We start from the raw sequence: 12,249 nt of genomic DNA, 5'->3' as shown, positions 1-12,249 counted from the left end.
GACAAGGGGCTATCGCCATTCTAGAGAAAACCGTATGATGTTTCCAACATCGCACAGCGGCTTAATAGTCTGAGCGGTCAATGACAGGAATCACAGTTCATTTAGCGCGGAAGAAATGCAACTCAGGGCGTGTGCCAACACAACAGCGCCATACATAGATACCGACCAGTCAATGGATATCTTGGCACTGTGTGCCAAACCCAATAGTTCAACGTTGGTCCTGTAGTTTGGCAAACAGGAAGATACGTGGTACTTTACACAAACGGGAGAAGAAAACATTTGGACAATCCACGCAGTTGGTCAGTGTGGCGCTCATAACAAAGAAAATTGAAATTTGTTTGCAAACTGCGCGAATTACGTACTGATGGTTGCTGAAATTTAATTATCATTCTTGACAGCGTGTCCATTGATTGACTCCTTCATTCATCCCATAACCATATCCAGTATTAATCCCAAGCATTAATCCAAGTGTTAACCAGCCCCCTGCCCGTAGCTGAATCGCCCAAGATAGCGAGTATCCAATCCGTTTTAGCCCTCTAATTTTTACAAGTTCCCTCTTGCCACATTTTAACCGATCGAACAATCATGCCACGGTCTTTCTCCTCACCCCAGCTGGGCAGCCAGGTGTCCTTGGCATCCCAAAAGTCACGCATGGGCGCTGAGCTCTCATCGGACCAGGGCTTCGCGCCTAGCTTGTCACTGAATTTTGTTGTCAGCCTTGACAATTTGTGATGTTGGAATAGCGAACTTACGGGAACCAGCCATTCGTTGAACCAACTGCAACATTGAGAATGAGGTAAAATGGTTGGTTAAAAGGCGTGTTGGAGCGTCCAGTTTGACTCCAAGTGTCCTTGTGGACGGTCTTGTTGACCGTGACACCGGCGAATTTACCGTATTCCCACATGTTTTTGTTCTTGGTAAAGTCAAAAAACACGATTTGCTGCAGAGGAAAAATGTTAGCAATTGAAAGAAATATGGGATCAGCTCTTTTCTTAGAACTTACGCGAAGTCTTCCGTCCAGCCAAGTGAAGAGGTACTTCTCATTCCACTTCAGGCCGTAAGTGTGAAAGTCGTCCGACATCTTGGTGCGTTTGGAACCCCATTCGCCCTTGCTAAGTCTGAAAGCATCGGTGTCGTACAGTGTACCCCAATGCATGGCAGAACTGACGATATTGTTGCCAAGAGGGTACTTCTCAGCATCGTTGCCGCGGGACTCCATGATGTCTATCTCTCCGCTGCGGGGCCATTCGCCATAGATGTTGTCTTGCGGCATCATCCAGATGGCTGGCCACATCCAATCGCCAGAAGGCAGTTTTGCTTCAACTTCAATACGGCCATATTTGATCGTTTTCTTGCCTGAAGTTGTGAGTCTTGCGGAACGAACAGGATTGATCATGGCGCGGCTGGTGGCATTAGCACGTGCCCAGCAAGGATTGTTGTAGGTGAGATTGGAGAGACGCTGATCCATTGAGGTGCAAGTCCCGTCGCGAGTCAGATTGACGACATGTTTGTCCAGCATCTGATCGAGGGTGATCTTCGTATGATCGAGGGTCAGTGTTGGAACGATGTGAAGTCCTTGATCGTCAACGTAGGAATTGGCCTCGTCATCGGTTGTCCAGTCGAAAGATCCAGTGCTGGAGACTTTATGTTAGCCACAAGACTGAAGGATAGACCAAGGAAATACGAACCCGAATCCATTCATTTGTATTTCATGGCTCCAAATATTCGTGTCAAACTTGGAAAATTGGTCGTCCATGATAAGACAGTAATCATTGTGAGGAATCTTGTGGACGGTGTTCCATGCAATAAATGCTGAGAAGCCTTGGAAATGTCAGTTTTGAATGGTAATTGACAGAGAAGCGACTGACAGAATGCAATCACCACACCTGTGTAGAAGATGATGCTGTCCCAATTGATCTCGCGCTTCCACTCTTTGAGCCATGGTTTCTCATACCTAAACAGTCAGTCGGACCATCTTAAGATAGGACGGAAAATAGTTAAACTTACTCTCCAACAAGACGCGAACTTTTGAAGCGTCGTTGACGTTTGTCTGGGAACGATATCAGTAGGTGCACTGACGGTTATGAGTACGTTCGCCCACTAACCTTCGGCAACTGTAGAAGTGGATGAGCACCCGTGACCATGGTAGGAAGACATGCGACTTCCCAAAACAGGTGTAGGGGTGGATCGTCTTGAGTCAGTGACATAATCTTGTCCAGCTTCAGGAGAGACTCCTTGTGCCAGGGTTAGAGACTCTTGGATCTGATCTTGAGTACGTGTGGGCATGGCAAAACACTTGTGTACGATGAACTCAGAGAATGGGAAGTTTGGAAAATCCAGTGCCAAGTGCGATGAGAGTGTTGATATTATAGATCCCAACTGAGTTTTTGCCATCGCCTTTCCATACTCGCTGTGGAATTCAGCTTCAGGCGATATCTCAATTCTGTGTCTGTGCCTAGTGAAACTATTGTTCGAGACTTAGTCGTCTAAGCCCATCTTCGCAGAACCCGGGCAAATCCACTTGCAACTCCCTGTTCTGGACTTCTTATCAGTACAAAGTACAGAATTCAAGATGATATTAGCGCTAGTAACGGATAGCGACTTAGCTGAGGAGTCCGCCAGCCACAGTGTTTCATCATTAACCTTTTACGGGTAGTGTTTGTACAGCGTTTGCGGGCTAAGTGGCTAGTAGAGCAACTGTTACGCGAAAAGCTCAGAGGTATCAACACGATACCGCACGGCCACCCAGCAAACGCCTTACAGCCCTACCTAGTCACAGTGTTCAGACGTTGGACTAACCTTTCCCAGGTCTTACAGTGTTCAGTCATGTTTGATTAGTGGCGGAAGCTACTTCGTAGATTAAATTGTAAGCGTCACATTGAGTCTGTACTAAACCGACGTCTCTGTCGACGTCATTACCAATTTTAATTGTTATAAATATGAATTGATAGGAAATAATTTTACTTGTATGTTCGCGGATTCCTTTTTTGGTATTCAGTCATGTATCGTATTGGGCCAAACGTCATACTGCCAATTAAACCGCTTTGACAGAGGTGATGAACAACCAACAGCTTAGGAATCCTTGTCGTGCCAAGCCAATAGACCAATTAACTGTATCAACTCTCTGATAAAGACCATTAGCCACCAACAGTTGCTATTAGTTGTCTGTTACAGTACCAGGAACTTGGTTAGGCCCCAAATTTCTCATCGCCTAGACCATGAATATTTGTTTGCTAATTCCGGAACCTCACATTGTGCAAAGTCTTGCCACAAGTACCGCTACGTACATCGAAGTGACAGTCCAGCCAGATTCTACGGACCCTCAGGGCGTCAGAGCAAGTGGCCGCTGTTAGCACAAGAGACGAGATTAGTAGGCCAGATTATGCTACTTAGATTAGAACTCTTAGGTTGTTTATTTTGTACGCTCACACTTGGTGGCCAACTTTTCTGCTGCCCACTAGATGGTGCAGTGTAACATTATGTGGCCTGACTGTTGGTAAAAGATGGCCCTGGATGTCAACCCCCGGTTTCAATTTCGAAAGCGACTAGGTAATGGCCAGGATCAGAGCTTTTCCAACTTCTTTGTCTATTTCTGACCCCTTGTAACAAATAAGTCATACGTTGACAGCTCACTTAAGCGCCTATTGTACCTCCGTATCAAAGCTCCCACTGTGCTCAAGCTTAAGCTCAGTCAGGGCTCAGGCACCAGGGCCCAAGCTGTATCATTCACATTAGTTGGTGGCGTCAAAGTACCAAACACCCCAAAGCCTTGTCTCTCCTTAACGCTTACTGGGGCCTTCTCAGCTGTCAGGGGATTAATGACTTGCTAAGGGTCTATATCGCTTATCGGCGCTGGTGGTTGCGTAGCTGAGTGTCTTGAGCGACGATATAATGATGAATCAATTTACACAAACAAAAAAAGATAACGGTCAAGTCTACATCCGTTACAAAAGAATCTGGACAATCCGAAGTTATTGATTATTTCTTACACCAGCTTTACCGAATAAAGAAAACCAGCTATCTGGTTAATCTCCACTTGCTACACAAGGACCAACACTACTCTTGTTGTGGCCTGATTCATCTAGAATCCCTATCACGTACTAGAGAAATCCCATTTAACTGATTAGACCAAGCGATGTTGCGTCAATAGTCGATATGATTTCGACATTGCACGGTCTAGCCAGCGGCCGACCAGGCGAATGGCCTTCATCATGAATGAGGTAACAATGATCACCGAGCTGAAAGTCCGATAGGAGATCCCAGCTTCTCTAATCTGAAGCCTCATCGGTCGTTCGAGATGTCAATAGTTTACGGTGTTATCCTATTCCTGGCAATCTAGAACAAAACATTGATGCCGTCTTTATCAAACTCCCAGGGCCCTCAGCCGTATAGTCAGTCCGTGGCGAGCTTTGGTGCACTCATATAACTCCGGATTGAAGCTCGCTGTTGTTCAACAATCTTCATCACACTAACACGCTATCCCAGCAACCATCCAAGATGAGTCGACTAGTTTCTCACCAGGCAAGGGAGCAGAGCTTCAGCAAGATGCTCGATGGAACTACCTTGTCAGCTCTGCAACCTAAATCCGGAACCAATTCCGTCTCCAGTACTCCCAATCGCTGTAGTACCATCCCCTCCACTATCTCAACCCCTTTCAAGCCTCGCATGTCTCGGCGTGCCACTTCTGATTTCCAAGGGAATGGTTCACGATCTCGCCCTGCTTCCATTGCACCATCAAGACACTCCTTTATTGGAGACTTGGATATCAATGATCCTGCCATGGTATGTTTAAACTTTTCATCTGATATTTCTTTCTTATTGACCATTTTAGCTTGCCAAGTATGCATCTCGACGTGCAACTCTACTTGGGTGGTTTGAGGAGCCAGCCGAGAGAGCTGTCCTTAGTGGTGTGTCACTCACTGGACTTGCAATTAAAGCAACGGAGGGTCATGTCTTTCAGCCTTCTGATGTCGACCCTCTTTTGCAATTTGCTGTCTCAAAGCTTGATGCAGAAGCGTTGATCTCCATCTCATCCGAGACATTGGTAAATATCATCGGAGATATTCCCCCCGCACAACGCTCGCTTGTTTCTGAGTCAACTGGTGCCCGAATTCCTGTTGTGCCCAACTTGGAGGCTGTTACTCCAGACTTGTGCCACTATTCTCGTGCATGCATCGCACTAGAGGAGCGCATTGTCTTGGTGTGGTCCCAAGACCCCAAGGCTATCATCCATGTCGCCGATCATGTGCAACAGGAGATCTATGACATGGTAAGTCTACAAGTCATCTTGTATACCTGCTAAGCCAGACTAATTCAGTTGTAACAGACACAAACACCTTCTGAAGAAGACTTTGATCAACCCGGCCGTGCTCGATCGACCGTTACACAACTCAGTTCCGATACTGCACCTGTAGCGACTCCTGCTGTCGTTCGAGGTGGACTTGATGAGAAGAATAAGATCTTCTCGCGTTCTATCGCTCTTGAAGAGAATGAGGATGAGAACGACGATGTCGAGATGGCTGCCCCTGTTCGACCAAGGCTTAAGATGCATGCTTTCAAGGTCAGCTTTGCCATTATGTTGGTCATCGTTACTCAGTCCCTGGGTGTCACCAAGGTACATCAAAACACTCTTCCTCGTTGATTTCCCCTACTAACACTGAATAGCTCCTTAACGAATACTATTGGGACGGCGGCTTGGCTCGTTTTGGTCTCCTTGCCACCATTCCACCTTTGACCCTCTTCTCCCTCTTTTTCTTCATCGTACTTGTCACCAGTGTCTTCCAATTGCTTCTGCCTGTCAGCGCCTGTCTCAAAAACTCCCGGTTCCACTCTGCCATCAAGCCCAACCCCAAGCGTCATCGCGACTATGGACTGCCCCACATCACCATCCAAATGCCTGTCTACAAGGAAGGTCTCAAGGGTGTCATTGTTCCCATAATGATCAGTGTTATGGCTGCCATTGAGTACTACGAGCAGCAGGGTGGCAGTGCCTCTGTGTTCATCAACGATGATGGTATGCAGATCATCCAACACGATCTCGCTGAGGCTCGCAAGGTTTATTACCGCGAGAACGGCATCGGTTACACTGCCCGTCTTCCCAACTGCAAAGTTGCCAAGAAAGGCGGCTTTCTGTCGTGGTTTAAAAAGTCGGACAAGAATGCTGGAAACAATGCTGAGAAGGACGAGTCGGAGATGTCGCCGCAAGAACTTTCCAACAAGATTGGGTTCCTGCGAAAGGGCAAGTTCAAAAAGGCCAGTAACATGAACTATGGCCTTTCTTTCTCCAACCGTGTTGAGGATGAACTGATTCGCTTGACCCAAACCGAGTGTCCGCGGCGCGAATGCAGCGAGGATAATCTAACTGTCGACGACGATAACCTCATCTACCAGCAAGCCTTGGCCAATATGCTGGCTGAAGACAACGGGCGAACCTGTAAGTATATCGCGAAATTTAAGTCTGTAAGTTTACTAACGAACGCAGGGGCTGAGGGCAACGTCCGTATTGGAGAACTTATCCTGATCATCGATTGTGACACACGAGTCCCTGTTGATTGCCTCTACTATGGTGCTCTAGAGATGCACGAGAGCCCAGAGGATCTGGTGTTATGCAGGTTGTTCACAACACTTTCGAGAACGGCAGTAAGTTCCACATCATTTCTACTAGCAGGCTCATCCACTCACACTCGCAGTTACCTACTTCACCAACGTCGTCTATACTGCCATCAAATATGGTGTCGGCTCTGGTGACGTGTCTCCCTTCGTTGGTCACAATGCCTTCCTCCGTTGGAAAGCCATGCAAGACATCGCCTTCGTCGATCCTAGTGATGGCCAGGAGAAGTGGTGGTCCGATGCCCATGTGTCTGAAGACTTTGACATCAGTCTTCGTGTCCAGATGGCAGGAAGTATCGTTCGCCTTGCAACCTACCACAATGGCGGGTTCAAGGAGGGCGTCTCGCTCACACTATACGACGAGTTGACTCGCTGGGAGAAATATGCTTATGGCTGTAACGAACTTGTCTTCCATCCTTTGTGAGTATACCACATTGAGTATACTATGGCACACCACTGACACATTGACTAGCTACCAATGGCCTTACAAGGGTCCTGTCACAAGGTTATTCCTTCGCTTCCTCTGGAGCAACATGCCCATCACCAGCAAGATCACAATCACAGCTTACATCTTTACCTGTAAGTCCAACCATTCCTTCTTGCTCCATATTACTAACATCAATAGACTACGCAATTGCTTCTGGCCTTGCCTTGACTGTCGCCAACTACATCATCATCGGACTGTTCCCCGACAAGCTCGATCACCTCTACATGCCATCTTAAGGTATCTGGCTGTCGCTTGTCGTTGTCTTCAATGGTCTTGGTTCGGTCGCTTTCAGTATGGCTCGCCATCAATTGAAGGAAGAAGTCTTTTGGCGAGCGTTCCTCCAGTCCATGAAGTGGCTCCCATTCTTGGTCATCTATTTCGGCGGTATTAGTCTCAACTGCGCAAAGGCCTTGCTTTGCCATGCTTTTAGTATCAATATCGAGTGGTCTTCCACTGCCAAGGAACCAGGACCTAGTGGATTCTTCATTGGTCTCGACAAGATGATTGAGAGCTTCAAGTACACCTGGATCATCTGCATCGTTTTATCAGTCATGATGATCTACTTTGCTGTCGGTGCACCTTGGGGATATACTATCACTCCTGGTCCTCACTCGACTGCTGTGGTAGCCATCGTGCCTCTTGCCATCCAGGTCTGTAGTGCTTTTTTCTTACCTCTCACTCTTGGGTTGAATTAAATTAGATGTTTTGGACTTATTAATTATGGGTAATGTAAATTGGTTCTTTCGAACGGTGTCATTCGAAGTGATTTAATCGATAGATAGCAAGCTATCTGGAACCTTTCTCTTTTACTTAATCCATTAGCTTGTTGGTATATCAACGACTACCTTCTGTCTAAATCTTGTGATCATTCATTCTGTGACATTGCGCTTATTGGTTCATTAAAGCCTATTCGTCATGGACCATCGAGATATACCTGCTGCAAAGTAAAACGCACTTCTTCTTGGCTTCAATCTTCAAGATGCGGTATGATCATCGAATACCGCGAGACTAGTCGGACACCCCTTCTTCACCATCAACCTCTTGGTAAGGATTGAATTCTGGAACCATCCTGAAGCTACCAGCAGCCTTCTCAAGGGCCCTGCCGAATTTCTTTCCTCCAATACTGGGCTTGATAGAATCATGCCAATGGACCAGTTTGTCTCGCAGCTCGTCACTGGGCCAGTCATCCCACCCCACAAGCGGACTCTTGTAGAAGCGGTGAAAGTGATTTTCGGCTTTCTCAATGTCACCTTCGCCGTCCTCCTTGGCGAAGCGAAAGCTGTGCATGTCTCCGTGGACTTTGTGGTAGACAAGTAGAGGATGTCTTTCTCCCTCGAATGGGATAAGGCAATCCTCCCAATCCACACAGTCTTTACTGTACCGGTACTTGTTCTGCAAAAGGAAATTATGTTAGAGAACACAGTCAAAAAGAGTAACGTTTACTTACGTGTTCTTCAGTCGCAGCGACGCGGACAACTTGAGTGTCACCCTTGGTAAACACAACGATGTTTTCCCAGTCATGCCTGTGTCCGCTCAAACCAGTAGCTTGATCCTTCTCAAAGTAGTACTCGTACATGATGGCGCAGTAGCCGTGGTTGCATCGCTTGCGGGAGTAAACATTGCTGTTGAGGAGCTGTTTCTTGTTGCGGCAATGACGGCTTGACGAAAAGCTCTTCATGATTCCAGGGTTTCTGCGACCATCCGCACCGATAGCCGCTGTGTTGTAGCATCCGTCCTTGTCGAAGTCGATGTAGGGTTGGAAGCGGAGCTCCTTTCTAGTCGCGGCTTCCGGGAGGGGTTGAAGAATCTCACCGGCTGATGGAACGGCACAGAGGCCGATCAGAGCCAAGATGTTTGCCTTCATGATAGAATCTGTCCACCACGTTGTCTTGGTGGAGAGCCGACAATTCAAGGGAAGTTTGTTGTATATCAGAGGTAGACTCCAGACAGTCCAACAGGGGTATTTTTATAGCTCTCTAAGATGGCTGTGTTTCACTCATACTTTAAATATTGAATTTGGCTCCGACAACTTAGTTGATGTGGTGTAATATCCACACTTGACCACCCAACCTGAAAGTTCAAGTAAAACGTCCGAATGAAAGCCCTGTAGGATGGTAGTAACTCTCATGTCTCATGAGCAGCTAGATATCGTAGATGTCGACGTGTCCCTCCAGCTACGTTACAAGGAATTGAGACTATTCCCCCTTCACGCCATGGTCTAGTGTTAACATAGAACCGAACCAGGGTAATAGCCATCACTAAGCCCCTGCTTAGACGACTTTAAATGCTGCCAATCCCATTTCTGTGATTTGTTGGAAACATTTCAGCAATTTGGTGTGTGTCACGTGGTAGCTACTTATCGTGCTGTGTCATGTTTGCCAAGAGTTTCTTTGGTATTTATCTTTTTTGCAACCTTGATGCGTAACCTTGATCCTCCCCCAAGGAGATACATACAAATAGGTAAAGTTCAAGCTAATGCAGTTAGGTCATTCCTACGTAACAATCACCACGTGAATCGTACACAAAAGCAGCCGAGTCTACGAAGTGTTGTGATTCGTGCCACCAAATACGGGAACAATCAGGTCATAATCTTACTAAAGCAGCCACGTCCACATTCGCCGGCGCGTCGGTAACTTTGACCGAATATGGTGTTGGTATTGCAATGCTCCTATAACTAGACCCTTGATTCCTTCAGTTTGAACCCGTCGCCTCATGTTGAGATTCTGCAATAATTTATCATATCATATATGTCTCTTACCTACAGGTTTAAAACGATTCTGTATTATCCTTCTTGCAATTCCTCCTGTGACTCAAGAGCACTGCGCCAACCCATTACAGACTTGCTGCCTCATCGAGAATGCTTTTTGGAAACTCTACTCGCATCACTCCAGGCATTATGAATATTGGCACTGTCACTGAACATAGCCTAGATGACATGTCATCTGCAAAATACTCAAATCCATTCGCTCCCATCACTCCTTCGATGTTCAACACCGGGCTCGACAAAGAGAGCAGGCAAAATGGTATTCAAGCCTTTACAAAAGACGCTGCAACTACAACAGAACTAAGAGAAGTTGCTCAACGTATCATTCACCTCCATTCATCAAGATTACTGTTCAATTCCGTTCATGGATGGAGGATTCAGGCGCAAGGTACTGCCGGGTGCCCGAGTGCCTTGTCTCCTATTGAAATCAGAGATACAGACAAAGGAAATAAAGAGAAAGTCAGAAGCTCGCAAGTAAAGTCAGTTTCGAAATTTGGTCACTTTTCCTGTTTTCCCAAGAAGAAGGCACTGGGTCCGCGCAAATCTGTGCATTTTGATCAAGAATTAGAGCGCGTTTGCTTCTTTGACAAGACTGATTTACCACGCATAATTGGCTTCTCTGCTTCTCATGATAAGTGCAAATCACACGCTGATGGTGACTCGGTCGTCAAGGGTATTTTGTATGGGCACAATTGGACCATTTCTACCCCAAACTTTCCCCAGAATGTCTCGGCACGGAGGTCTATGCCTGTGAGAGTTTCAACAATCTATTTCTCTGATTATCGCAAGGCTTTGGCTGTATTTATTGCCGTAGAAAACTTAGCTTTTGAGAAGTCTGTTACTTGTCGCTTTACCAGAGACTATTGGAAAACAGTTTCTGAAACACCAGCACAATACTATGGTACTGCAGGCAACAGAGGGGGGAAAAGTTACGACAAGTTTGTCGTAAGCATCGCCTTTGCGAAGGATGATGAACTCGGCGATAGCCCATTCTTTTTCTGCGTGAAATACGCTGTGAACGAAGAAGAGTATTGGGATAACAACTCAGGGATAAACTTCGAGGTTGATTTTCACAACTGCAAATAGCAAAGAAAATCTTCTGCATCGATCAAACAAGAACTCAAATAATTTTACACGTTTATGGGCAATAGATAACATGCATAATCTTCATATTAGTGCAACTACTCTCTGCTACCTGCACCAGTAGTTTTATGGTCTATAGTATTAGACAACCTTGCTGATGGGGCCCTACGCTATAGAAGGGTAGTAAGATGATAGGATGTGTCTTTCAGGTAACGTCTGTCAAGCTCACCAGAACTGCTGTAGGACCTTTGGCGACCATAAGCTCAGTTTCATTATCGTCATAGTCTAAAATCAGATGGGTGTCTTCGACGGGTGGTAGCACATCGACAAATGGTCCCATAATTTTGCTGTTTGCTCTGTACACATTTGATAACACATCACTAGATCCGAAATTTGAACAGCAACAAATTTTAGTATCATTATCATGAAAGACCTCCTAGCTTAGTGACAAAGCGGGAGGAAATTCCATGTTCAAGGGTCTAATACCTTTGGTTGAACTTTGGAGCCTCTCAGGGTCTGGCCAATCATAGGATAACCATGTTGCACACTGGTAAACTGACCACTCGCATCAGATCATCTTACCACGTTAGTCTCCTGGTACAGGTGATCTCAAGGGTCTCAACAATATGCCTTGATCGGGCGATATTGCACGTCTATTTGCTGTGTAGTCGCTTCGTAAGCGGAATCCTCTGGTTCTATTAAAACTGGAAAATAAGGTAGGAAGGCAAATGTCCAGTATTAAAGTCGGAGCTACCCCTAAAGGTGAAACTACCGTTTTATCTCACGCAAGTCTTTTACCAGAGCCTGCACTTAATATTTGAGCAGCTCGACTGATCGAAAATACTAATATTGTTATCCACGTTCCATACACGTCCGTCTTCACAGTCACCTATCACGTATCTTTGGCGATATCTACATGACAGTAGAACAGAGATCTGGTAGTGACGATACAAGGATCCTCTTCCAGAGTCTGGAGACAGTGGGTATAAATCATGACACAGAAGACAACAACGCAATGCGAGGAGTGGTTAGAGGCTGGCTGGATGTCAGAAATTAGTGGCTTTTGCGAAAGCTACAGGTCTATCACAGACAATTGCCTGATTGGCGATACTTTGTCTGATTTGGCGACGTGTCAAACTCAAGAGGAATGGAACGATTTCCCTGCTCCTGCTTGTCCCACAGAGGCAGACACTACGCAATACGTGTGGATTGCAGACAACGGTCCGGGGTGGCATGAGGTCTCGGTTTTTGCAAACGAATCCGTCGACGAACGGCACGTTGAGACAAGCCCTTCACAATCGACAGA

At 46.3% G+C, this 12,249-nt stretch overlaps 4 protein-coding genes across 4 annotated transcripts; 2 read left to right on the top strand and 2 right to left on the bottom strand.

The window, feature by feature from the left end:
- Positions 1-416: 416 nt before the first annotated feature.
- EDB82DRAFT_538875 (concanavalin A-like lectin/glucanase domain-containing protein) lies at positions 417-2,286 on the bottom strand (the record flags this gene model as incomplete). Its single annotated transcript, XM_025727782.2, has 7 exons — positions 417-699; positions 753-940; positions 1,004-1,634; positions 1,689-1,821; positions 1,869-1,954; positions 2,008-2,050; positions 2,106-2,286. The coding sequence occupies 7 exons, from the start codon at positions 2,284-2,286 to the stop codon at positions 537-539; spliced, it is 1,425 nt and encodes a 474-aa protein (XP_025582214.2). The 3' UTR covers positions 417-536.
- Positions 2,287-3,513: 1,227 nt separating this feature from the next.
- Positions 3,514-7,791, top strand: EDB82DRAFT_546933 (glycosyl transferase family group 2-domain-containing protein; the record flags this gene model as incomplete). Its single annotated transcript, XM_065609475.1, has 10 exons — positions 3,514-3,526; positions 4,511-4,782; positions 4,832-5,269; positions 5,327-5,614; positions 5,665-6,433; positions 6,482-6,546; positions 6,588-6,639; positions 6,690-7,029; positions 7,082-7,188; positions 7,334-7,791. 10 exons carry the CDS (start codon positions 3,514-3,516, stop codon positions 7,789-7,791), a joined length of 2,802 nt encoding a protein of 933 aa, XP_065464028.1.
- A 150-nt stretch (positions 7,792-7,941) lies between these two features.
- On the bottom strand, positions 7,942-8,960 carry EDB82DRAFT_558717 (necrosis inducing protein; the record flags this gene model as incomplete). The annotated part of the gene is made up of 2 exons (XM_025727780.2): positions 7,942-8,488; positions 8,544-8,960. 2 exons carry the CDS (start codon positions 8,958-8,960, stop codon positions 8,105-8,107), a joined length of 801 nt encoding a protein of 266 aa, XP_025582212.1. The 3' UTR covers positions 7,942-8,104.
- Positions 8,961-10,574: 1,614 nt separating this feature from the next.
- Positions 10,575-11,020, top strand: EDB82DRAFT_507118 (putative phosphatase regulatory subunit). Its single transcript, XM_065608778.1, has one exon. It carries the CDS (start codon positions 10,605-10,607, stop codon positions 10,944-10,946), a length of 342 nt encoding a protein of 113 aa, XP_065464027.1. The 5' UTR covers positions 10,575-10,604; the 3' UTR covers positions 10,947-11,020.
- Positions 11,021-12,249: the final 1,229 nt, after the last annotated feature.

The sequence above is a fragment of the Fusarium venenatum genome (genome assembly GCF_020744135.1).
Source record: "Fusarium venenatum strain MPI-CAGE-CH-0201 chromosome Unknown EDB82scaffold_3, whole genome shotgun sequence".
Lineage (NCBI taxonomy): Eukaryota > Fungi > Ascomycota > Sordariomycetes > Hypocreales > Nectriaceae > Fusarium > Fusarium venenatum.
The sequence above is the reverse complement of the archived record's forward strand: the minus strand, read 5'-3'. Positions and strand labels throughout refer to the sequence as shown.

What these genes read in the sequence shown, in the direction of transcription:
- EDB82DRAFT_507118 (XM_065608778.1), top strand. Translation starts at nt 10,605, where the DNA reads ATGCCTGTGAGAGTTTCAACAATCTATTTCTCTGATTATCGCAAGGCT.